Source organism: Mesocricetus auratus, unplaced genomic scaffold, assembly GCF_017639785.1.
Source record: "Mesocricetus auratus isolate SY011 unplaced genomic scaffold, BCM_Maur_2.0 Super-Scaffold_100023, whole genome shotgun sequence".
In the NCBI taxonomy this organism is placed as follows: Eukaryota; Metazoa; Chordata; class Mammalia; order Rodentia; family Cricetidae; genus Mesocricetus; species Mesocricetus auratus.
Window position 1 is genome coordinate 24,597 of NW_024429204.1, and position 27,142 is coordinate 51,738.

General features: G+C 40.1%; 1 protein-coding gene across 2 annotated transcripts; it reads left to right on the top strand.

The window, feature by feature from the left end:
- The first annotated feature begins 11,390 nt into the window (after positions 1 to 11,390).
- On the top strand, positions 11,391 to 14,194 carry LOC121133674 (zinc finger protein 120-like). Of its 2 annotated transcripts, none has more exons than XM_040730579.1 (3): positions 11,391 to 11,510; positions 11,708 to 11,768; positions 13,315 to 14,194. In XM_040730579.1, exons 1-3 carry the CDS (start codon positions 11,477 to 11,479, stop codon positions 14,186 to 14,188), a joined length of 969 nt encoding a protein of 322 aa, XP_040586513.1. In that variant the 5' UTR covers positions 11,391 to 11,476; the 3' UTR covers positions 14,189 to 14,194. The 2 variants fall into 2 exon arrangements, with proteins under 2 accessions (XP_040586513.1, XP_040586514.1); XM_040730580.1 differs by having other exon boundaries at positions 13,495 to 14,194.
- Positions 14,195 to 27,142: the final 12,948 nt, after the last annotated feature.

The window sequence follows — 27,142 nt, forward strand, 5'->3', positions numbered from 1 at the left end:
CAAAGCATTACAAATGAGCCACCCTGATTTACACCCAGCCAGGAGGCTTAGTCCCATATCAAAAACAGGCCTGTAACAAGCTGCTCAAGGAGGTCACAAGCAACCTTAAGGCCTGGTGTGCCATAAAGCTACAGTTTTCTTGGGAAAAGCAGAGTTCAGCCAGGTGGGCAACAGGACACCAGGTGACAATTATTTGAACTGTTGTGTTAAGGACTTGCCTGATCAAGTAAGGATTTCATTTAGTCCCTCAATCAGGAAGAAGGAACCTTCTTGGGTGAGCCTGTGGTCTAGGTCTTGGGAGCTTTCCCTAAAGGCCTGATGTATTGACAATAAAACAGAGAGCCTTGTCTAAAACAAGGAATTTGCTTGGGAGAGCTGGTAATGGTCTGGAAGAAAGCCTTTGTGGAAGTGTTGCTTCAGATCCTAAGAACCAAACTCTTCCCACTACACGGAGCTATGGTTATCAGTCCTAGGCCACTGTCTGCTTAGTTGGTAATGATATTGAGATACCCTGTGTTTCCCCTGTGCAGCATTGTTTGGTTAGCCTCCTCTCTGAGGTTCTCTCTGGTAAGGCATATTAATGCTGGAAAAGCTGCATTTCTATTCTGTTAGACAATTTTTTCTGAGGCAAGCTCTCTTATGTTGACTCAGGTGGCCCTGATTCCAGTCTGCTGCTCTCCAGGGCCTTGCTGTCTTCTGGACTACACCTTCAAAATTCTTAAATGAATATATCACCTCAGAGATTTAAAACTTTCCATATGAGTTATGTAGTTGACTATCCAATGCAGTCATAGGGAACAAATTCCCATGGGGAGTATTGCTTTTGCCTTCAGATCAAAATGGGAGGAATAGTTTATACTTACTGCAGGAGGATTCAGGGTAGGCAACCAGATGCTGGAGACACCATTATGAAAAAGGACCTGATTGTGGTTGTGGTAATGATTTTGTAATTTCCCAGCATCTTTTAATTCATGTCTTGTGAATAAACACAGACTACATTGTGTGGGTGTGCTGTTGGGAATGTTATCTTGAGCTAATGAATATTGAATTTGGAATTATTCAACTATTCTGTGCAGATATGTTCTATCCTGCTTGACACAGTTATGTCAACTCAGAGATTTGAGAAGCAGGTCATTGACTGTAACTGTGTGTCAGATTACAGAGCTCAGTACCCAATACATGCTTATGGGCAACATCAATCTATCTCTTCTTAATGACTGTAGTAATACTTTGTTTGAATTTTAACATATAAAGCTTTCCTGAAGTTCAGTGTGCAGACGTAAGTCACTAGTTAGCTACACACTTGGTTAATCACTAAGTCACTAGTTAACCACACACACTAAGTCACTAGTTAGCCCCACACCTAAGCCACTAGTTAGACATGGAGGTAGGAGTTCAAGTAGTCAAGGTCATCCCTGACCAGGCAGTGGTGGGGCATGGCTTTAATACCAGCACTTAGGAGACAGAGGCAGATGGATCTCTGTGAGTTCAATGCCACCATGGGTGAGAAAAAGAGAAAGAGAGACAGGGAGAGACACAGAGACAGAGAGACACAGAGATAGAGAGGGAGAATCAGTCTAAAAGAGAAACAGCTCACACAAAGTTTATCCTAGCACTTGGGATCAGACACCTTTAATCCCAGCACTAGGAGATAAAGATAGGAGTGATATGGCTAGACAGAGAGACAGATATAAGGTGGGAGGAGACAGGAGTGCATGCAGTGAGAGGATTCAGTCTGAGGATTCAGTCTGAGGATTCAGTCTGAGGTTTCCTAGAGACAACAGTCTGTTTGATGAAGCAATGTGAGGACAGGTTCAGCCCTTTGGTCTGAGCATTGGTAGAGGTAAGAACTCTAGTTTCTGGCTGCTCTACTTCTGTGATCCTTCAGCTTCACAATCAGGTAGCTGACTTCGAGCTTTTATTACTAAGATCTGTGTTTATGCAATCTCTATACACATAGATTTATAGGTAGTTGGAGAACATTGGTAAAGATCACATTTGTCCTGGATAAGTTTCTCTTGTTCTTTTGATTAATAGTTGACTATATTTTCTGGTATCTGTTCTTGGCTTTTACTCTCCATCCTCTTTATTCTTTTACAAATATTGTGCACTTTTTGATTGGTGTAGCTTCATGGTAATTATAGAAGTCATATTATGTCAGCCTGTAAACTATATTTTCATAATCCCAACGAATGTTCTGAGTATCTCAACTCTGAATGTTGATTTATATTTGCTTTTTTAATTTTGGGGGAAATGTATCTTTGTAGTCACTATTTTGTTATAATTTTTGTGCATTGTCATTGAATTTTATTCATTTCATTCTGAAAATTTACCATATACAACATTTTAATTCTGATGCATCATGTTCCCAAGGATTACTCATTTAATTCTTTATTTAGGTTTGTTTGTTCCTGTTGTTTTTAACTTATGACAGAGTTTTGGCTTATCAGACGACACATATTGTGGATCTTGGCAGGTGGCTCAGCACATCTTTCTGGGGATGATCAGAGTTCAGATACGGACACTCAAGCAGCTCATAACTATCTATATTTCATGGCCTGTCTACATATAAAAACATTTTCTCTCATGCACAAACATACGCAAAATATAGCAATAAACTTGTTAAATTGGCAGCACTTGGGTGGCAGAGGTAGGCAGATCTCTCTGAGTTTGAGGCAAGCCTGGTCTACAGAGCAAGTGCCAGGATGAGCTCCAAAGCTACACAGAGAAACCCTGTCTCAAAAAAACAAAAAACAACAACAACAAAAAAAAACTTGTTAAATTGGTAAATCCTTATACCATCTATTTTATTACAATCAATTCTACTCTTCTACACCACAGTTTAGCTATGGCACACTACTCTATACTGGAGATTGTAGTGTTAATTCTAACTGGTCTTAATTATAAAAACCTGGAGTCAGATAAAGGGGTTAATGGTGAAATATCAGAGAAGCAAGCAGCCAGCTCCTAGTTATTTTTTTTAAGATTTATTTATTATGTATACAATGTTGTGTCTGCGTGTATGCCTGCATGTCAAAAGAGGTCACCAGATCTCATTACAAGTGGTTGTGAACCACCATGTGGTTGTTGGGAATTGAACTCAGGACCTCTGGAAGAGCAGACAGTGCTCTTAACCTCAGAGCCATCTCTCCAGCCCCCAGCTCCTAGTTCTTACCTCAACTGAATCTTCAGACCAAAGGGGTAATCCTATCCCTAGGACCCTTCAGACTGAACACAATGAGCTTCTGTCTCCTCTCACTATATATTCCTATCTCCATCCAGCATATTACTCCTGTCTCCAACTGCCAAGTACTGGGATAATGATTTGAGCTACCAACATCTGGCTGTTTTTCTCTTCTAGACTGTATCAAACTGGTGTAGCCCATGTTGGCCTTGAAAGCACAAAGATCCACCTGCCTCTGCCACCCAAGTGCTGGGACTCAAGGTGTGCTCCACCACCATCTGGCACAAATATCTTCTTTGTGTCCTAAAAATCTCTGTCTAGTTTTTATTATCCTGAGCACCCTTCCATCTGTTGAATAAGAGAATCATTCCAGTCTGCATGGTGTAATGGTCTGTGCAAGCTAGGCACATTGTATGGAGGTGGGAAGAGGATGTTCCTGTGAATTGCCGGAATAGAACTGGGTCATTTATTGGAGACAAGAGTAAATGATATTCGAATTCGTGTCTGTGCAGATTTCTAAAAGGTCCAGGTCTGGAGTAGAGCCAAGGCCAGGGACTATTGTGCTGTGTCTTTAAGAAAACTCTAACCCTTAAGGAAGTGCTCTTGTCACTCAAGCCACACTAGCCAATCAGAGACTCCAGGCCAACCCTCCAGTCACGTGTCTTGCAGGGCATTTCCTGGAGCCAAGTTTCAGGCTTGATTTTACAGCAGAACAGGTACCAGTGGATTGATTGCTGCGCTGTGAGTGCTACTGTAGGGAATTGTGAGAGAGGCATGGATGAACACAGAAGCCACAGCATGGTGAGCAAGGGGATGCTATCCCAAGATGGGGAGGACAGAATGGGAATGCTTGGGAGGCAGGATGGGAACCTGCAGCCACATTCAGTGTTCTGTGAGGTCCCATATGGTCCTAACAATTCCCCATACCCAGGTGCTGGCCTATGAATACTACCCTCGTTGGGGTGCATCTGAGGAAAGCATTTTGATCAGGGAGTTTTGTGTAGCAATAATTTGTAGTCAACACCAATGTGCTTTTGGTGCATATTGATGACAATTTGCCAAACTTGGAGATGCCTGGTTTCTCTAGTGTCTTCTAGAAGTTCTGCCCTTCACATTTAACATTTTGGTGTAAGATCCATTTTGAGTTAATTTTGTGCATGTTGTAAATGTCATTCGTTTTCTGTTTTTTTTTTTTAGGTTGTTTTTTTTTTTTTTTTTTTTTTTTGGTTTTTGAGACAAGAATTTTCTGCATAACCTGACCTGGAGCTTGCTCTGTAGAGCAGGCTAGCCCCAAACTAGAGATCTCTCTGCCTCCTGAGTGCCGAGATTAAAGGCCTGGGCCACTAAAGATTCTTAGGGAATAGCAAGCCCCAGAAAATAGAATTTAGATGAGGGAGGACATCCTGTAAAATAACCCAAAAAGAAGTAGAATGCTAACTAGGCCTCTTAGAGAGTAGGGTGCTAAAATGCACATTTGTTCTCAAGGCTTATTCTGACATTTGGCTCCAAAACATGACAAAGGAGAAACCCCTGATTTACAATCAGACTGTAGGCCCATCCTCACATCAGAAAACAGGGCTTTTACAAGCTGCTCAAGGGGCATTACTGGGTCACAATGAACATTAGGGCATGTTGTGCCATAAAGGTCCAGTTTCCTTCTAGAGAAAATCATAGTTCTGACAGATGGCAAGATTAGACCAAGTGACAATTGTTTGAAAATGAAAACACTGTTGCGTTGAAGGTAGAACTGAACAAGCAAGACTTTGTGTTTAGGTCCTCACTCATGGAGAAGGATCATAGCTCCTTCTCAAACTCAGGAACATGCTTGGCAGAGCCAGAAACAGCCTGGGGCCTAGCCCTAGAATTTTTCTATCAGGCCCTGAGGTATCAAGGATAAAATAGAGCTCCTCCATTAAAACTAGGAATATGTTTTGAAGAGAATGTAATGGTCTAGAGGGGTTGCTTCAGATTCTTAGAACACAACACTTCCCATCATATGGAGTTGTGGTTATCTGTCCCATGGAAACTGTGGACTTATTCAGTAATGTCCTGTGTTCCCCTTATGCTGCATTTTTTGAGAAGCCTTCTCCTGAGTTTGTTCCTAGAAGTGCCCTATATTCTTCCATTCCCCCCTGAAAGTAGTATACAAGAAGCTATCCCTCATAAGAAGCTTACTTAGAATAAGACATAGCTTAAGCAAGATCTCTCTGCCCCAGATTTTATCTTTTCTTTGTTCTCATTTTCTTGTCTTTCTCATCTCCTGGCACCTCTAACTCAGGAACTGTCAGTAAAGTATGACCTGTTGATAGATATTACTGCTGTACTTTGAAATAATTATGGTAGTATCTTTTCTTTGGAAGACTTTCATTTGCCTAAGTGGCCCTAATTGCAGTTTCCTTTCATTATTAAAATTCTTCAAAGTGTAAGCTTGAGTCTTACTTCAAAAGAAATTAAGGATGACAGCATATGTAGAATGCATAATCTGTTTTAGGAGCTTGGTGTGGTGATGCATCCCTTGAATCCCAGCATTCAGGAGTCAAAGGCAGGCAGATCACTGTGAGTTTGAAGCTACCATGGTCTACAGAACTAGTTCCAGGAAAACTAGGACTGTTATACAGAGAAAACCAGTCTCAAAAAAAACAAAATGAAATCTGTTTTCGGGTATCTCCTCTTTGAGCATTATCCAGAGATGGACGCATGCTATTATTACAGAGATTTTTATTTATTAATCTCTTAAGTCTATAGAGTTATTTCTCTTTTGTTGAAAGACACATTATTTCTAGAACACCTGCACTTCCAGCATTTTAGAGAAAGGTTTCTGAGACAAGCAGTCTCATGTTGACACAGGTGTCCTTGATCCTAGCCCATTGCTTTCCAGGGCAATGATCTTGCTGTCCTCTTGATTACCCCTTCTTAAATTAAGTAATTGCATGACCCCAGAGTTTTGAAATCATCCATTTGAGTCATGTAGTTGACTGTGCATTGCACTCACAGGAAAAGGATTTGCATGTGGAGCATGGTTTCTACATTCAGACCAGAGTAGAAAGAAGTTTATTGAGTTCACTGCAAGGAGTAAACAGGGTAGGAAATAAGCTGCTTGAGTAACCATCCTGAAAAAGCATCTGATTATGGCAATGTGATTGCATGAATGTAATTGGCCCTATAATCTCCTAAGGAGTGGCAGTATTAGAAGGAGTGGCTTTGGGGCAGTGTGTTTGGCAGTTTTGGAAGAAGTGTATAATCACTGGTGATGGTCTTTGGGGTTTCTTATGCTCTTTATACGGACAACCATAGCAGTCGACTTCCTATAACATGCATATGAAGATGTAGCTAGCACCACATTATCCATTACATCATGCTCTCCACTATCATAATAATGGACTGAACCTCTGAATATATAAGTGAACCACCCCAATTAAGTGTTTTCTTTATGAGTTGTTGTGGTCATGGTGTATATTCACATCAATGGCATATTCAATGATTTTTTTTGTCTTTAAATTGCCAGGGTGTATTAATTCATGTCATGTGAATGAAGACAGACCAGATTTTTGAGTTCATATTTTGGGAAGGTTATATTGAGTCAGGCATGAACCCAGGCTATGTGGTTTTGTGTGCTGTGCTTTGAGCAGGGGCAAGCAGGGAAACCACAACATGGTGAGTGAGGGGCTGCTGTCCCCAGATGGGGAGTGTCAGGAACTGAGATGTTAGAGCCTGTGTGGTATTCCCTGGATCTGGGTGGGAAGCTGTAGCCATACGCCCTGTCCTGTGAGGTCCCATGCAGTTCTTGAAATGCCCTGGATACAGAGGCAGGCCTCTGAATAACTTTGCTCTGTGGATTGAGTCTGTTCTGAGCACTGGGACCAGGGATCTGTGTGTTGAAGTATCCTTGTGGTCAACTTCAGCATGCTTTTGGTGTCCCATGAAAAGCATGTCACCAAAATTGAAGAGGCCTAATTTCTTCAGTACCTTCTAGAGGTTCAGCACTTTTCATTTAACTTTTATAAGGAAAATCAATTTATTGTTAATTTTGTGGAGGTTGTAAAAGGCATATCATGTGTTGGGTAGCACTTCACTACTAAGCTGTGATGTAGAAGATTAAAATTGGTCATACAAATACTTAGGACATAGTCTCACAAAGTAGAAATTAGCTGCCCCTAAAACACTCCAAAATAAGTAAATGCTAACCAGGCCTATTAGAAATTAGGATGCTAGAATACATGTTTGGTTTTGTCGTTGCTTTCTACTTGTTTGTTTGTTTGTTTGTTTTTTCCAGACAGTCTTCCTCTGTGCAGCTTTGGAGCCTATCGTGGTACTTGCTCTAAGACGAGGCTGCTCCTAAACTCACACCTGTCTCTGTCTCCTGAGTACTGGGATTAAAGGTGTGTGCCACCAATGCCTGGAGTAAGTCACTAGTTAGCTTCACACCTGGATAAGTGCTAAGTGACTAGTTAGCCACACACACTAAGTCACTAGTTAGGCATAGAAGCAGGATATCAAGTACTCAATGTTATCCCTGACCTGGCAGTGGTGAGGTGTGGCTTTTAATTCCAGAACTGAGGCAACAGAGGCAGATAAATCTCTGTGGGTTCAAGGACACTCTGCTAAGAGAAAGAGAGGGAGAGAGAGAGGGAGGGCAGATAGATAATAGATAGATGATAGATAGATAGATAGATAGATAGATAGATAGATAGATAGAGTCAGAGTATCAGTCTAAAAGAGAAACAGCTCACACAAAGCTTATCCCAGCACTTGGCATCACACATCTTTAATCCCAGCACTAGGGAGGTAGAGATAGGAGTGATATGGCTGGGCAGAGAGAAGAATATTAGGTGGAGGGAGACAGGAGGGCATGCAATGAGAGGATTCAGTCTGAGCATTGAGTCTGAGGTTTTGTAGAGACAGCAGTCACTCTGACGAGGCACTGAGAAGAAGGGATCATACCTTTGGCGAGAGTATAGTTAGAGGTAAGAACTCTAGTGGCTGGCCATTCTGCTTCTGTGATCCTTCAGCTTTCACCCACTGATAGCTGACTCTGAGTTTTGATTATAAAGATCTATTACAACTTCTGCTGCTAATGATGTTTTCTAGGGAAGTGCTTTTTTTCCTGAAGTCAACATATTTTTTAAAATAATAAAAATACATTATTTTAATTTTTCTGAAAATCACTTATTGGTATCCTTTTTTATTGTTTTCTTTAAGTGTGTTACTGCTTTTATCTCTTTGTGTTTCTGTTTTCCAATGTTTCTAGGTTTTTACTAGTTTCATTCCTTTTCTCTCATGTGATGTTGATCATTGATTTCTGTGTAGAGCAAAGTCTCCTGTAGCTCAGGCTTGCCTCATGCTGTGTCATTGAGAATTGCTTTCAACACCTAATCCTGCTTTTCCTGCCCAGTGCTGAGAAGACAATTGTGTACCTCCTTCCAGGAGGGCCTTGACTGTTCAGTGAGAAGGAAAAATAGGCCAGTTAATGAGTAAACTCCAAGCTTTCTGATATTCAGTGGGGACTTAGAAATGAAGAGGAACCTGTGCAAGAAGTGAGTTCACTGACCAACTTTCAAACTTGTGAAGTGACATTGCAGAAAGGAGAGGCAGGATGGAGGATGAGCTCTCCTCCTTCAATAGTAGTTGACAGGAGCATTATGGAATCAGGTGATCTATTCTAGATGATCCATAATTGTCCTGACTGGCCATTTCTTGGGGTCAACAGATGAAGGCAATCAAGAATATGGATAAAGGACACACCTTATCATGAATACAAATTGCTATAGTTACAATAGTTCAACCAAATTAGATCTGTGTAAACGGTTGTGGCCTGCCTAATAGAACTGTTATTTTTCTGGATTTAGATGTACAGCCTGAGAGAAAAGGTTTGCGAAATCCTTGATGTGCTCTAATAGAAATCCCTTATCTCTGGAACACATGACCATAAAGCTCTTTTCAACTTTTCAAAATGCATTTTTTTATATCATAACTACATCATATCCACATTCTCTCTCCTGTCCTCAAGCCCTACCATGACTCCTCATTGTTTTCTAATTCTTGCCCTGTTTTTCTTAAAGAATAGTTACACATTAACAACAGTTTCTGTTTGAATGTTACATTCTTTTGACTGCAGTATTTTCCAGATGTGAGGTCAATGGTTGGCGGCACTGCACATTGAGTATATAATGGAATGTGCACCAAAATGACCCTGTGCATTGCAAGAAAAATAGGATGTGTTCTAGGAAAGTGGAAGAATGTCTACTAAAATACAAACTTTGTTGACCAAGGCCCTGTCTTCTGGCTGGAAGGGCAGAGCTGGAATGACTGTGTTATCTGGGTCATTTGATCTCTGATCACTTGGAAGGGAGGATGCTCATATTCTAGGCCCAGGTGGGTGGCCCCAACCATTGAGGGAATCTGGGAAGGATTAGCAATCAGGAGTACTGGTGAAAGGTAGCTTACAGTTCCTTTCCAGGATTCTCCTCCCCTCTGCTCTAGGAAGTTGTAAGGAAGAACACAAGATATACCATGTGTGAGTGTAGGGTATTCAGAGCTGGTTTGCTGAGCTGTTATTTCTGCTGGGATTTGTATGGAACATGAGACAGACTGGTTTTCTTGGTCCATGTCATGACCTGAGCTTGTCCTCTAAGGCTCCTTGTATATGGATTTCTAGGATAGCAGTAGACTCTGCAGGCCTGGCCCAGGAGAATATGATGTTGTAATATCACTGTTGAGTGGTTTGGTGTGCAGTGGGAGCACAGATTGGGAAAGTGACAGTCTGCTTTCTAGAATTTCTGAATATTGCATTCTACTTTTGTGTGTGTCTCATAAATATTACCAGTAATTTAGAAAATGCTAAAAAGATGGTGATAGGGATTGTCTTTCAGCAATACTTGATTAGAATGTTTTGAACTTTCTGCTACCACCAGCCACAATAGCTTTTTTATTTCATTTATTATTTTTGCAAATGTAGCATTATAATCAGCATTTTGTTATGAATTGTTTGGCACTGTCACTGGATTGTATTCATTATAAGCTGTGAATTTACCATATACAATATTTTAATTCTCATGCATTATGGTCACAAGGATACTAATTTACTTCTTTATTTATTGTCTGTATGTTTTTCTTGTTGTTTTTAAACTGTGAAAGAGTTTAGGCTTATCAGGTAAAACATACTGTGGATTTTGGCCTGTGGCTCACCACATCTTTTGGGGGATGACCAGAGTTCAGGTACTGACACTAAAGAGGCTCATAATTATTTACATTCCATATATTGTATACATATAGAAAATGTTCTCTCTTATGCACAAACACATGCAAAATACAGCATACCAAGTCGAGGAAGGACCAAGCCACTCCATCTTGTATCAAGACTGTGCAAGGTAATCCACCACAGAGAGTGGGCTAGAAAAATCCAATTCATGCACCAGGGATGGGTCCTTGCTTCACTCACAGGGATCCCTAACAGATCAAGTCACCTGACTGTCACCCACATTCAGAGGGTCTAGTTTGGTGCCATGAAAGTTCCCCAGCTGTCAGTCTCTGGTCTGTGTGCTCCAGGTGTGTCTTTCTTGTACTGGGCTTTTCCTTGTTAGAGGAATTAGGTCACTGTGGGGTCAGGCATTGAGGTTTCTCATAATCGGGATGCTGCCCAGTGTGTCAGTCAAATTCCTGTTGCCTCTAGGTCAAGGTGTAAGAACTCTAACCTTCAGGACCACATGTGCCTGAATGCTGCAATGCCCCCTGCCATGATGATGATTAACTGAACCTCTGAAATTTTAAGGGAGACACCTCAATTAAATGTGTTCTTTGTAAGATTTACGGTGGTACATGGTGTCTCTTCATAGAAATAAAAACTTAACAAATAGAGAAGTAGGGACTAGGGACTGGGGTATTGCTGTGATAGGCTGGCTCTATCATAAAATTTCTCTGATGTGTTCTCAGTAGTGTTGATCTGCTATCTTACCTCTTTCTTATGTCTATTCATTGGGATTTCTTTCTCATGGCTATATACTACTTAAAGGGCCAAGAAATGGTGCTTTTGAATCTCTTATTCATTTTCCATATAAAGTGCCCAGGTGAATACACTATAATGTCCATGTCATGAAATAAGTGTGAGAAACTCCAGAATAATATGAATATACTGTTAAAGAAGTATACATTTACAATGTGAGTATCACCATTTCTGTTTTACACATGAATGGGTTATTTTAGGAATCAGTGACCTATGATGATGTGCACATCAACTTCACTCAGGAAGAGTGGACTTTTCTGAATCCTTCCCAGAAAAGTCTCTACAAAGAAGTGATGTGGGAGACCTACTGGAACCTCACTGCCATAGGTAAGACTGAATTTTCCTTCATGATTTAAAATAAGGAGACAACTGTTTCTTGGTTATTGATACTCTTCTGTATTTTCCATTGAGAAAAGGAAAAATTAGGTGGATAAGGCATAGTTTAATATTCATTATAGATATTAACTTAAATTTTGTGCATTTTCAAATAATATGTCATCTACTTTCTGGTATTGTATTTTTAGGCTACAGTTGGGAAGGCCATAATATTCAACAACATTGTGAAAGTTCTAGAAGACAAAGAAGGTAATTTTCATGTACATGTTTACTCACATTTGAATCTTCAGAGATTTTAATGTGTTGTAGAAGTTTTAAAGAAAAGATACAGTGTAAATAAGCACAGCTTTAAGTATTTTAGTGATTCTTAGTTTCTCACCAAATCATGTATCTCAATGTCAGGTAGCTTTTCTGTGCTTGCAAGTCATTCCTGTACAAAAGAAGAATAAGAAACAATGTCTTAACAGATACCACCATTTACAATATAGCTAGATGAGAGCTATGCTGTAGAAATGCCAATCCGTTTACTTTCATGTCACTCAGATACTTTAAGTGGCATACACATTGAATAAGAGATAATTCATGTCCAAATCTTCTAAGAAAAAAGAGTCTATAGTGAAGCTTATGTACTTGTGACTTTGCTCAGTAGATTGAAAGGGTCAGTGTATGAGAGTCAAGTAAGTTGTGGAGAAACCTTAATCCCTATACCACATGTCTGTAAGGAAAAGAAAGTCAAACTGTGTGAATGCAATATGGAAGCCTTTTATTTGTTGTTCTTCCTTTAATAAGAATATCATGTACAGTGGGGCAGGAGTAATGCATACCTTTAATCCCAGCACTTGGGAGGAAAAGAGAAATGGATCTCTGTGAGTTGGAGGCCAGTCTTGTCTATAGAGTGAGTTCCAGGACAGGATCCAAAGCTACACAAAGAAACCATTGCTCAGAAAACCAAGAAAAAATATCATATATCACTATAAATACAAGCCATGTGACCATAGAATATGGAAATAAGCAATGTACCTATCTATCTATCTCTCAGAAAAATTAGAAGATAGGAAAGATATTTAGTAGTCCCCAATTTGAGTAGATTTAGTGAATGTTATATAAGTTTACAATTAATAGGTTTTCCAACTTCACTAGAAAGATATCGATAAACACATACTGCAGAAAAGCTTTGTGAGTATGGGATTGTATGAATACTTCCATTTGTTCTGATATAGTCTGCCAATGTAGTAAGACTGATACTACAGGAAAATTTATGACTGTCATAAGTATGGTAAAGCTCTGAGTTTCTTCAGTTCTTTTCTAATATGTGAAAAAATTTCACATAAAAAGAATGACATGAATGTGGCCATGAAATAAAGGCTCTTAGTATCACAGGTATCTTCAAAGGGAAGCATCAAGAATGTAAAACCTAGGCCGGGCATTGGTGGCGCACGCCTTTAATCCCAGCACTTGGGAGGCAGAGGCAGGCGGATCTCTGTGAGTTCGAGGCCAGCCTGGTCTACAAGAGCTAGTTCCAGGACAGCCTCCAAAGCCACAGAGAAACCCTGTCTCGAAAAACCAAAAAAAAAAAAAAAAAAAAAAAAAATGTAAAACCTACGATCTGACTGATGTTTACAATTAGGCCAAATTGTAAAATTAGTTTATACAGATACTAATTTTCATCAGTATAATGCATGTGGTAAAGCTTTTACATGTGCCAGTTATCTTTGCAGGAATGAAAGAAGCCATGCAGGAGAAAAAGCCCTGTAATTTTTATACTCAATCTGTGAAAAACCTTTGTGTGTTGCAGGCATCTTCAACTGCATGAAAAAATCCATACTGTAGAGAAACCATATGAAAGTATTCTATATGGTGAAGTTTTTGTATGTCACAGTTGTCTCCAATTCCATAAAAGAACACATACTGGAGAGGGAAACCATGAATGTAATCAATGTGGAAAAGCTTTTACACGTCATGGCCAGCTTCAAAGACATAAAAGAATACATACAAGAGAGAGAGCCTACAACTGTAATCAATGTGGTAAAGCCTTTTCACAACACAGTCATTTCCGAGTACATCAAAGAACACATACTGGAGAGAAACCCTATGAATGTAATCAATGTGGTAAAGCCTTTTCACAGCACTGGAGTCTCATAAGTCACAAAAGAACACATACTGGAGAGAGGCCCTATGTATGTAATGCATGTGGTAAAGCATTTTCATATGACAGTAGTCTACAAATACATCAAAGAACACATACTGGAGAGAAACCCTATGAATGTAATCTATGTGGTAAAGCCTTTACACATGTCAGTAGTCTTCAATATCATAAAAGAACACATACTGGAGAGAAACCCTATGAATGTAATCAATGTGGTAAAGCTTTTGCACGACGCTGTAAACTCCAAATACATAACAGAACACATACTGGAGAGAAACCCTATGAATGTAATCGATGTGGTAAAGCTTTTGCAAGTCATGGTGCTCTTAAAAGACATAAAAGAACACATACTGGAGAGAAACCCTATGGATGTACTCAATGTGGTAAAGCATTTTCAGAACACTCTAAACTCCAAATACATAAAAGAATACATACTGGAGAGAAACCCTATGAATGTAATCAATGTCGTAAAGCCTTTTCACATCACAGTACTCTCTTTCGCCATAAAAGAACACATACTTGAGAGAGACCCTGTAAATGTAATCAATATGGTAAAGTCTTTGTATGTATCATCAGTCTTTAAAGTCATGAAAAAAATTATACTGCAGAGAAACTGTATACATGTAAGTAGTGTGGTAAAATTGTGCACTTGTATATCTCAATAATCTTTGAGGAACTGAGAAAACTCATACTGAAAGGAATCTTACTACAAAGGAGTTGTTAAGATCTTCAACCAACACACATTTAGGTATACAAATTCTGAAGAAAAAAAATCTGACAAGTGTTAACAATCTGTTCAAGCATTATGATATCTTCTTTTTTTTTTTTTTTTGCACCTGGAGACTCATATGGACAAAAGTACTGCAAAGTCATTCATAAGGTAACTCTTCTTGATTTCACACTTTTATTTAACTGCATAAAAATGATTGAGATCAATGGATTACTCTAAGTTGAATCCTTCATGCTTGCTTTCTGTTACATGAACCAATACATGATGAAGGGAAACTGTTAAATACCTCAAAACCTGGGTTACAGGAATGACTGCTTACAAGAGAAAATATTCATGTGTGAAAATATGTTTGGTTAGAGATTTGATTGAATTTTAATTGTGATGTCAGTGTGTGGGTTTGTGACTGTTCATGTTTTTTCCAAGATGATTAGACCCTTGAGTATTCCTGCAGCAGAAACTACACAAAGTTCTCAAAAACCTGATCTAGGTCCTGACAATGAACTTGTCATAAATTTGCTCATCCATATCTCTAACCCTGTACATATTTTAAATCCTTTTTGTATCATCTTGATATCAGGTAATAGGGAAGAGCTCCTGGAAGTGAAATCCCAGTTCATGTAAACAACTGGGAACAGACTTCATGTTTGTCTCTAGTTTCAACAAAAATTGTTTCATGTCAAAGTGGGTGTTATTGAGTTCAGCAGACCCAAGATAAATGACAAGTGGGTGTTTTATTGGGGAACAACTTACACAGAACATAATAAAGAGTTTTCACAGCCTTCCTGCTCCAGAAGATGCAATCTCTGCTTTTCTGACACTATCTGAAACCTAAGAGAGTGAGAGGAAGTTAGAGAGAGCCCATACCATGCATCTCCATCTTCCATTCGGTTATGGAGAACCAAAGGCCCAGCACAGGAGACAACCTCTGACTCTCAGAAGTGCTGAGCAGAATGCCTGAAAAAGGGGGGAGCTCATGGAACCCAGTCTGAGAGTTGGGGAACCAAACCAGGCACTGTGAATGTGGATGTCAACTATGAGGCTTGGGCAGGCTATAGGCCTGTGGCAGAGTTACCAGTATTTATCCCTAGTGCAGGAATGGACTTTGGGAACCCATTTCCCAAGGAGGGATATTCTCTCAGCCTAAATACATGGGGGAGGGCCTATGCCCTACCCACAATGACTTAACAGATTTTGATGATACTCATGGAAGGCCTCTTCTATCCTGGTGAACTGAAATGGATAATGGAGTTGGTGGGGGTCATGGGAGGATATGAGGGAGAGGGAACTGGGATTGGTATGTAAAATAGGGTTGTTTCTCATTTAAACAAAATTTATAAAATAAAAAAGAATAGGAAAGATGGGGTGGTAAACACCTTAGCTAACAATTGCTGGTGCTATAGCCCTGAGGTGTGGGAGAATCAGGGAAGAATATGGACACTGTTCTTAACAAGTCACAGTCTCCCTTTGTTCTGTGGTTCTCCCACCACACCCAATTAACCATTTTCAACTTAGAGGACTTTGAAATCCTGAAATTCCTACCTCCATTTTCTAAGTACCATGAGTACACTCCTCTGCCATCATGCCTGGCTTAGGTGGCTTCAACTTCACTTTGTGAGGTATTAGAATTATGGGATGAGTAACAAGAGGAGTTGCACTTAACTATATTCAAAATCTACTTAACCCTGTGAGCGTGGGTTTCACCATGTGCAGAATTAGGCAGAACTCTTCCCAGGTGTTTTATGTGTTATAACAGACTCAATATTAAGGAAAAATAATATTTCTCATTGTTAGAAGATAGTGGACTTTAAGGCAGAAAGGCTGCATTTGATGGGTGCCTTCTGTTTCTGGAATTAGGACCAGAGCCTGTCTCCTGGCTACCCCAACCAGATAGGCTCAGTCACTCATCTTCAGTAAGCCAATTAAATGAACCAACTTATCTAGTGACATATCCAACTATAATGCAGGCACTCTGGAGTCAAGATGGACAGATCTCTCTGATATCCTAGGAGAGCCTAGTCTATAGTGTTAGTTCCAGGCCAGACAGGGAGTCACAATAGTACTATTCTTTAAAAGAATAGAAAATATTACAAAAGGGAAAATGACAAAACTAATAAAATTTAAATAATATTTTTTCAACTTGACTAATTTGGAACAATAAAGAAAATATATGGTGAATAATCCATTCCTGAGATTCTAACAAGCTGAGATAGAAGGCAAATATATACAAAACTAAATAATCTAATGAATCCAAAAATGAATATTCCCCATTTCAAAAACATCCCCACATTCTCAGTTCCTGTTTGCCATGTAAGGTGGTCAAATAAAAGGAAATGTTTCTCCAATAGAGACATTCACATTTGGAAGAATCAAGTCTTTTCCCACAATGGGATTCCCATGGAAATTAAAATTGCATGAGTCTACTGTTTTACTACTTGTAGGCCAAAAGTAGACCCTAAGAAGATGACTTTTGGTCTCCACATTACTGTCATAGTCTAAAAACCTGTAATTACATTACAGGCTCACACATTTAAGGGAATTTTTGTCTTATTTTTAATAACTCTCATGCCATGATATTATAAAGCCTTTCTGGATAATCCCTTTGAAGGCAGTACTTCAAGATGAAGTAAATCATGGGAACATAATGGGAAGATGAAGAAGCACGGAATTTGAAATAATTAGGTATATCTATAGCACATGAAGCTGTGAGGTGACTTAATTGTGTGAACCATGTGTTGAACCTTCCAGTTTGACAAAATTCCAGCAATTCAACATTGCGGACCAACATCATTTCTCCAGCACCTACAGCATAACTCTGTTTGGCTTTCATAGAACTCATTCTGCCACTATGACAGCCAAAGATATGCTGTATTGAACAAGGAGATGAGATCCACCTTTAGCTACTTGATGGCAGTGCACATGTTTAAGACCAGCACTCGGGAGGTAGAGGCAATCGCATTTTCTGAGTTTGAGGCCAGCCAGGTCCACAGAATGAGTTTGAAGACTACACCAACACACCCTGTCTTGAAAACACCAAAACAAAACAAAACAAACAAACAAAAAACAAAGTATAAGATGCACCTTTAGTATGGATGGCACCATCAGGTGGTAGCCTGCATACCTAAAGGATATTGAAGGAGGATGCTCTCTCTCTCTTTGGCTGATTTCCCTAACTCTGGTTACCAAATTAATTCCTTTACTAGCATTAGAGCTTACATCTTTGGAATTTTGGTGTATAATGAAGACCAGCTGAGCCATTCAGCCTGATGGACTAAACAACTGCTGGACTCTTCAAATTTCCATTGGTAGACAGCCATTGTTGGACTAGCTGGGCCAAAGCCTGTGAGACATTCTAATAAACCCACTTTCTACATACACAAAAAGATTCATTCTACCAGTCTTGTTAATGTAGATAACCTTGAATAATGCAGCTGGATTTTGCTTTAAAAAAAAAACCTGCTCATTGAGGAAGATGTGCTGGCTAAAAATAGTATTCCTAAACACAATTTCCTAGCTCCATTACTCCCTAATATTCAATTTTCCAGGAAGACTACACTTTTTATTATTATGCATTTGCCTAGAGTTTGCTCTGAAATTCTATAATAAAACTCCTAACAGCACTGGAGTCATCATCCAACCTTCTCATTGGAGAAAAACCTAGTATCTTGTTTGTGATCTGGTGTCTTGTTTTCTTTCCTGAATACCTGAAATTCCTGTGACAACCAGGTAGAAAGCATCTTCAGTTTGCCTGACTTCAGTGTAAACCCACATAACAAACATCTCCTTTTGTATCCTTAAATTCCTCTTCAGTAGTTAATATTCTGGGCACCCTTCCAGTTTTTTGACAGAGAATCACTCAATCCACATAGGAAGTATAGTGAGCTGTACAAGCTATCTAGCCACATTGTGTCCAGGAGGAAGAAGAGGAAATGCTTGTGGAGTGCAAGAAGATAGCAGAGTTGGCTATTGGAGCCAGGGAACAAATACTATAGAAATGCATATCTCTGCTGACATAGAAATAGTCTTTGTCTGCAGTGGAAGGCAGGTTGTGCTATGTCTTTAAGCACATTGTAACCTGCATGCAAGTGGTGCTCTTCTCACTCAGGCCTTACTAGCCAATCAGGACCCTAGGCCACCTGCCAGTCAGAAGTGGTGCAAAGCCCTTCAGGCCTCTGGCTTGAGGCTTGGCTTTGAAGAGAAACTGGTACCAATGGATGTGTGAGCTGTACTTTGAGCAAGTACCAGCTGAGAAACAACAACATGGTGAGCAATTGGCTGCTGTGCCCAGATAAGGAATGGCAGATGGTGAGATGCTGCATCTGGTGTTGTGGGCATGCCCTGGATCTGGGTGGGAAGCTGCAGCCAGACTTCCTGTCCTGTGAGGCCCCATGCAGTCCTTAAAATGCCCTGGACCCAGATGCAGGCTTCTCAATGACTTTGTTCTTTGAGTTGAGTCTGCTCTCAGCATTGGGAGCAGGGAGCTATGTGTAGAAATATCTTTGTAATCTACTTAAGCATGCTTTTGTTGAAGCCATGGAAAGCAGATCACCAAACTTGAAGAGGCCTAGTTTCTTCAGTACCTTCTAGACGTTCAGCACTTTGCATTTAACCTCTACCTGTGATATCCAGTTATTGTTGTTTTGGGTTTTTTTTTTTTTGGCCCATTATTGTTAATGTTGTGAAGGTTGTAAATGACATCTCATGTGTGTGTTGGTAGAACTCCACTACTGCACTGTGATATAGAAGAGTAAAATTGGTAATACAAAGAATTTACAAATGCGTATAGTAGGTAGTAAGTCTCACAAGTTAGAATTTAGCTGAGGGAAGACTGCCTCAAAAACACCCAAAGATAAGTATATACTAAGTATGCCTGTTAGAAATTAGGCTGCTAGAATACACATTTGTTCACCAGGATTGTCTAGACATTTGGTTCCAAACCATTACAGAGGAACTACCCCTGATTTACAAGCAGCCAGGAGGCCCATCTACATATCAAAGAACAGACCTATAACAAGCTGCTCAAGGAGGCATTACAGGGTCTGGTGTGCCAGAAAGTTCCAGGTTTTTTCTTGAGAAAGCATAGTTCTGCCTGTTGGGGTTCCCCGAATTGAGGAGGGGTCCCCAAGCCGGATTCGTCACCCCAAGAATCAAGAGTCCACGCGCCAATTGATGCAACACGCAAGAGGCTTTAATTAGGCATCTGCAGATGGGCCTCTCAGTCAGCTTTTAGACCGATTGGCCCTGAGGTTCAGTTACAATCAGCTTTTAAAGACAAAAACCACAAGCTTTTGGGAGGGGTCCTTATCTCGTGACGGGGGAAGGGGGTACGTGACTCCTGTCCCGGGGAAGTAGATGTCCTTCACATCAAACCTTGGCATGAGTTAATTTATCTCTCCCTAAGTAAATAGTGTTATCTCCTTGTTTCCCACTAGTCTTGTTTGCCCTGGTCAGTTCTTCACAGGTGGCAGCCCATAATTGGCTTTTTGTGGATTTACAGCCCTTCTGCAATTAAGGTCTCTAACCCATACATTCCATTCTGTGGTATGGCCAGTTCCTGGGATGGGGTCCTTTGTTCACTTCCCAAGTTCTCTAGTGGGGTGCCCTCCCTGTTTAAGCTTATATTTTATTTCTATAAATTCGGGATCTTACACTGCCCAATGGACAATAAGACATCTGGTGACACCTATTTGAAAAGTAAAACAATGTCTTGTTAGTGACTTGCCTGATCAAGCTAGACTTTCATTTAGGCCCCCAAGCAGGGAGGAGGAACATTTTTGGGAAAACTAGTAACAAAAAAAAAAGCTTGGCCGGGTGGTGGTGGCGCACGCCTTTAGTCCCAGCACTCGGGAGGCAGAGGCAGGTGGATCTCTGTGAGTTCGAGGCCAGGTTGGACCGACAACCTCGAAAACAATACAGAGAAACCCTGTCTCGAAAAACCAAAAAAAAAAAAAAACTTGACATTGGGAACTTTTCCTAAGGGCCTGATGTATTCACAATAAAAGAGAGAGCCTTGCCTAAAACCAGAAACTTTCTTGGGAGAGCTGGTAATGGTCTGGAACATTTGTGGAGAGGTTGTTACAGATGCAAAGAACCAAACTCCAGTACATGGAGCTATGTTTATAGATTCAAAAATCTACTGTGGACTTAGTAATGATCTTGAGATGCTCTGTGTTCCCCTTGTGCAGCATTGTTGGATGAGCCTCTGTTGTTTGCTCATTTAACGTTACAGGTGATGAGACATGAACCATGAGTCAACAGTCCCACGTGGAGTTTAATGGTGGAGAAGAAAAGAAGGCAGTGAGAAGGGACTAACACAGGCAGAGCAGAGAGAGAGAGAGAGAGAAAGAGAGAAAGAAAGAGAGAGAGACAGAGAAGGGAGGAGATGTTGGTGGAGCTTAACAAGGGATAGCTGTACATGTGCACTGAGTCCTGTAATGAGTGATATAGTGATGATGTAGCTGAGTCATTGCCATGTCCAGCCTGTCGTCAGGGGGGCAGGGTCAGTATAATGCCTGAATTCCTACAGCCTCCTCCCTGAGTTTGTACCATGGCATGATAGTTGTTACTGACTTCCTAGAAGTCACCAATTTTCTTCCATTTTCCTCCTGGAAGTAGTATACAACATGTTATTCTTCTTAAGAAGCTAACTTCGCATGGGGCATATCATGTTCAAGATCTCTCCATCCCAGCATTTATCTTTTCTAACTTCTGCATTTCCTATCAATCTCATCCCCCGCTGAACCCCCATCCCCACCACCTTCACCTCAGAATCCTGTTAGTGAAGAATGTCCTGCTGTTTCAGGTCTCTGGTGTACTTAAGAATTAATTCTGCATATAATTTTGCTGTGTAAGTCTCCCATCTGACCAAGTAGCTAGACGTGCTGTCTTCTGTCTCTATTTAAATTTTTCAAAGGTAACCTGGAGCATGAACTTAAAAGACACATAAGGACTTAAGGATTACTGGGCATATAAAAATGCAATGTGTCTAAGCTGCCTTCTCTTTGAGTATTAGTCAGAGATGGATGCATGTTATCATTAAATGTATTGTGCTTTATTAATCTCCTAAGTGTATGAAGTGATTTCTCCTGGTAAGGCATATGAATACAGAACAGATACATTTCCAGTCTTTCAGAAAAATTTTTCTGAGGCAAGCTGTCTTATGTTAATTCAGGTGGCCTTGATTCCAGTCAATTGCTCTCCAGGGCAATGACCTTGCTGTGTTCTGTACTACACCTTCAAATTCTAAATGAATGTCCCACCTAATGTGAGTCTTGTTAGAAAAAATTATCTGAGGCAAGCTCTTTTGTGTAGATTCAGGTGGCCTTGATTCCACTCTGTTGATGCCCAGGACAATGACTTTGCTGTCTTCTGTCCTATACCTTCAAAATACTTAAATGAATATACCACCTCGGAGATTTAAAATTGTCCCTTTGAGTCATGGAGTCCACTATCCAATGCAGCCACAGGAAAAGTATTCCCATGGAGAGCATTGCTTCAGCCTTCAGACAAAAACAGCAGGAATAGTTTCCACTGTAAGTGATTCAGGGTGGGCAAGGAGCTGCTGGAGTCACCATTATGAAAATGGACCTGATTGTAGTAGTGATTTTGTAATTTCACAGCATGTTTTAATTCATGTCATGTGATCTTCATTCCATGAAGATCAGAGTGCAGAGCTAAGTCACTAGTTAGCTACACACCTGGTTAAGTGCTAAGCCACTAGTTAGCCACACACATTAAGGCACTAGTTACTCACACAAGTAAGCCACTATTTAGCCAGAGAGGCAGGAGATCTAGTATAGAAGGTAATCCCTGACCAGGCAGTGGTGGGGCACAGCTTTAATACCAGCACTTAGGAGACAGAGGCAGATGGATCTCTGTGAGTGCAAGGCCAGTCTGAACCAAGAGGGAGAGAGAGAGAGAGAAAGAGAAAGAGAGAGAGGGGGGGGAATCAGTCTAAAAGAGAAACAGCTCACAAAGTTTACTCCAGCACTTGGGATCAGACATCTTTAATCCCAGCACTAGGGAGGTGGAGATAGGAGTGAATATATGGTAGGAGGGAACAGGAGGGCCTGCAGTGAGAGGAATCAGTCTGAGCATTGAGTCTGAGGTTTCATAGAGAAAGCAGTCAGTTTGAGGAGGCAGTGTGAGGAAAGGATTGCCACTTTTGTTTGAACCCTGGTAGAGGTAACAACTCTAGTGGGTACCTGATCTGCTTCTGTGATCATTCAGATTTCATCCCCTGAGAGCTGACTCTGAAATTTTATTAAGATGTATTAGAACTTGTGCTGCAAATGATGTTCTCTAGGGAAGTGCTTTTTTTTTCCAAAGTCAAAATAGCTAAGTTTTAAAAAAATATTTAAAATACATTATTTTAACTTTTCTGAAAATCACTTATTAGTATCCTTTTTAATGTTTTCTTTAAGTGTGTTACTGCTTTTATCTCTTTGTGTTTCTGTTTTCCAGTGTTTCTAGGTTTTTACTAGTTTCATTCCTTTTCTCTCACGTGATGTTGATTATTGATTTCTGTGTAGAGCAAAGTCTTCTGTAGCTCAGGCTTGCCTCATGCTGTGTCATTGAAAATTGATTTGAACACTTAATCCTGCTTCTCCTGCCCAGTGCTGGGAAGACAATTTTGCACCTCCTTCCAGGCTGGGCCTTGACTGCTCAGTGAGAAGGAAAACTAGGCCAGTTAATGAGTGAACTCCAAGCTCTCTGATATTTAGTGGGGACTTAGAAATGAAGAGGCACCTGTGCAAGAACTGAGTTCATTGACCAACTGTGAAACTTGTGAAGTGACAGTGCAGAAAGGAGAGGTGGGATGGAGGTTGAGATTAGCATTATGGAATCAAATAATCTATTGTAGATGATCCATAATTGTCCTGACTGGCCATTTCTTGGGGTCAACAGATGAAGGCAATCAAGAATATGGATAAAGGACACACCTTATTATGAAAACAAATTGCTATAGTTACAATAGTTCGACTAAATTAGATCTGGCCTGCCTAAAAGAACTGTTATTTTTCTGGATTTAGATTAGAGAAAAGGTTTGCGAAATCCTTGATGTGCTCTAATAGAAATCCCTTATCTCTGGAGCACATGACCATAAAGCTCTTTTCAACTTTTCAAAATACATTTTTATATCATAACTACATCATATCCACAATCTCTTTCCTGTCCCCAAGCCCTACCATGACTCCTCATTGTTTTCTAATTCATGGCTTGTTTTTCTTAAAAAAAAAAAACAGTTACACAGTAACAACAGTTATTCCTTGAATATAACATAAATTTAGCTGCAGTAATTCCCTGCTTTGAGGTCAAGGCTTAGTGGCACTACACATTGAGTATATAATAGAATGTGCACATAAAAGACCCTGTGCTTTGCATGAGGAGCAGGATATGTTCTAGGAAATGGAAGAATGTCTACTAAAATACAAAGTTTCTTGACTACGCCTCTGTCAGATGGGCTGGAAGGACTGTGGTACCTGGGTCATTTGCTCTCTGATCATCTAGTAGCAGGCTAATAATATTCTAGGCCCAGATGGGTGGCTCTAGCCAATGAAGGACTCTGGGAAGGCTAACCAATCAGGAGTACTGGTGGGAGGTTGCTTGGGGTTTCTTTCCAGGATTCTCCTCTCCTTATGCTCTAGGGAGTTATAAGGAAGAACACAAGACATACCATGGTGAATGTAGGGTATTCAGAGCAGGTGTGTGGAGCTGTCATTTTTGCTGGATTTGTATGAGTCATGAGACAGACTGAGGTTTTGTTGGTCCATTTCATGACCTGGACAGTTGTCCTTGTCCTCTGAGCCTCCCTGTTTATGGATGTCTTATATTGGGGGGGATTGTGCAGCCCTGGCACAGTAGGATATGGTTCTTGTATTATCACTGTCCAGTGTACACACACAGGCACTGTGTTTCATGTGCAGTGGGAGCACTGACTGGAAAACAGACAGTCTGATTTCTAGAATTTCTGAATATTGCATTCCACTTTCAGGTTTGTCTCATAAATATTACAAATATTTTAGAAAATTGTAGAAAGATGGTGATATGCTTGTCTTTCAGCAATACATGACTAGAATGTTTTCAACTTTCTGTTACAACCAGCCACAATAGTCTGATCCAATGAAGTTTAGTTCCAGGGGACAAAAGGAATTTCTGGTCTGTAGAGATTCTCAGGTGTGCATGGTGTTGGCCAGGTAGTTAGGGCAGGATCCACATCTAGGGACATAATCCATGTAGCAGGAAAATGATTTTAAATTATTCTTCCATGTTGTTTTGGGATTAGGTGTCAATGGGTCTGGGTCTATCTGAAAACAGGAGACATAAAGGGCTACAGACCCATAGCAAGAAATCCCCTACTTTTGCAGAGGGAGCTCTAGAGCATGGGTCTTCTGTCTTTGGAAGAAATATCAGTAGTGGGAGGGTCAGAAACAACATTTTAAGGGTCACTTTGAGTAAATTTAATTGGAGTTTTGAAGTCTGTGTCTATTTAATCTCTATACACAGAGACTCATAGGTAGTTGAATAAGATTGGTCAAGATCATACTTTTCCTTGCGAAGTTTCTTTTGTTCTTTTGATTAATAGTTGACTATATTTTCCTGCCTCTGTTATTGGCTTACTTTCTTCATCCTTTTCCTTCCTTTACAAATAATATACACATTTTAATTGTTGTATCTTTGTGGTAAAAATAGAAGTCATATTATATGAATCTGTGTACTATCTTTTCATAATCCCATCAAACATTCTCAGTATTTCCACTGTGAATGTAGCTTTTTTAAATTTACTTTTTATTCTTTGTGAATGTAGGTTTGTAACCAGCTCTTTGTTATAAAATTGATGTGCATTGACATGGAATTGTATCATTATATGATGCAAATTTATCACATACAAGTTCTTAATTCTGATGCATCATGTTCCCAAGGATTACTCGTTTACTTCTTTACTTATTTAGGTTTTGTGGTTCTTGTTTTTGTTTTCTGTGAAAGAGTTTTGACTTCTCAGATCAAACATATTGTGGATCTTAGCAGGTGGCTCAGCTCATCTTTTGGGGGATGACCAGAGTTCAGAGACTGCCACTCAAGCTGCTCATAATTATCTACATTCCATATCCTGTATACATATAGAAACATTCTCTCTCATGCACAAACATGTAAAATACAACAATAAACTTGGTAAATTGGTAAATCATTATACCATCAATTCTACTCTTCTACACCACAATTTAGACACGACACACCACTCTACACTGGAGATTGTACTAATTCTAATTGGTCTTAATTTTTAAATCCTTGAGTCAGATACAGGGGATAATGGTGAAAGATCAGGAAAACAGAGTAGTGAGCCCCTAATTCTTACCTCTACTGAATCTTCAGACCAAAGATGCTATCCTGTCCCTAGGAACCTTCAAACTGAACACAATGAGCTTCTGTCTCCTCTCACTATATATTCCTCTCTCCACCTGGCATATTACTACTGTCTCCAACTGCCAAGTACTGGGATAATGATTTGAGCTACCAACATCTGGCTGTTTTTCTCTTCTAGACTGTATCAAACTGGTGTAGCCCATGTTGGCCTTTACAGTATAGAGATCCACCTGCCTCTACCACCCAAGTGCTTGGATTAAAGGTGTGCTCCACCTTAGCCTGGCCTCTATGGCAAACTACTGCCTAGCTCCACATTCTAATCTTCAGGCAAGCTTTGTTTTTTTTCTTTGTTTGTTTGATTTTTGATACAGGGTTTCTCTGTGTAGCTTTGGAGCCTGATCTGGGACTCACTCGAAGTCACAGAGATCCACCTGCTTCTGCCTCTCAAATGCTGTGATTAAAGGCATATGCCACCACTACCTGGCAAGCTTCATTTGTTAAGGCATAAACAAAATACCACCATACTTACCACTTACAGACTCCACAAAATTAGTGCCATATGAATCCTACTGAGGATTAACCCTTCATTAATACATGATCAGAGTGCTTTTAACTTTTTGCTACCTCCACCTACAATGGCATTATTCAGAAAAATTGAGTTCCAGGGAACAAAAGGAATTTCTGATCTTCAGAAGTTTCTCAGTTGTGCATGATTTTGGGTGAGTGGATAGGGCAAATTCCACATGTTGTGTCATGATACATGTGGCAGGAAGCAGGTTTTAAATTATTCCAGGTTATTTTATGTGTGGGCATCAATTGGGCTGGATTTGGCTCAAACCACAAGGGGACATGAAAGTTTGCAGAACCATAGCAAGAGATTACCCCAATATGTAGAGATAGCTCTAGACCATTGGGCATCTATGTTTGGAAGAAATATTCATGGCTGGAGTGGAAGAAACAGAACAGTCTAAGTGTCCTTTTGACTTAATTTTGTGGGAGTTGTGGACGCTGTCTATAATTAATTTCTAAACACATAGAATCATGGGTATCTAGGTACATTGGTCAAGATCTCAGTTTACATGGCTGAGTTTCCTTTGATCTTTTCATGAAAAATTGATTACATATTCCTGCTTTTCTTCTTGGCTTTTACTCTCCATCCCAATTATTCTTTCCCAAATATTGTACACCTTCAAGATTGCTGTAGATTTGTAGTAAGTATAGTAGTCACCATTCCAAACCCCGCCCTCATGGTGCCAAGGCCAGGCTCTTCCCTGAATTCACCTCAGTTCAGACTCCACACTTAAAAAAATGGGGACATAAAGAAGCATGGAATTTCACATAATAATTACTTATGTAAATATCCATAGCACATGAAGGTATGTTGTG

What these genes read in the sequence shown, in the direction of transcription:
- LOC121133674 (XM_040730579.1), top strand. Translation starts at nt 11,477, where the DNA reads ATGTGGGAGACCTACTGGAACCTCACTGCCATAG. An exon ending in CTGGAACCTCACTGCCATAG is followed by an intron (nt 11,511 to 11,707) that starts GTAAGACTGAAT and finishes TTGTATTTTTAG; the next exon opens with GCTACAGTTGGGAAGGCCAT. An exon ending in AGTTCTAGAAGACAAAGAAG is followed by an intron (nt 11,769 to 13,314) that starts GTAATTTTCATG and finishes TGTGTGTTGCAG; the next exon opens with GCATCTTCAACTGCATGAAA.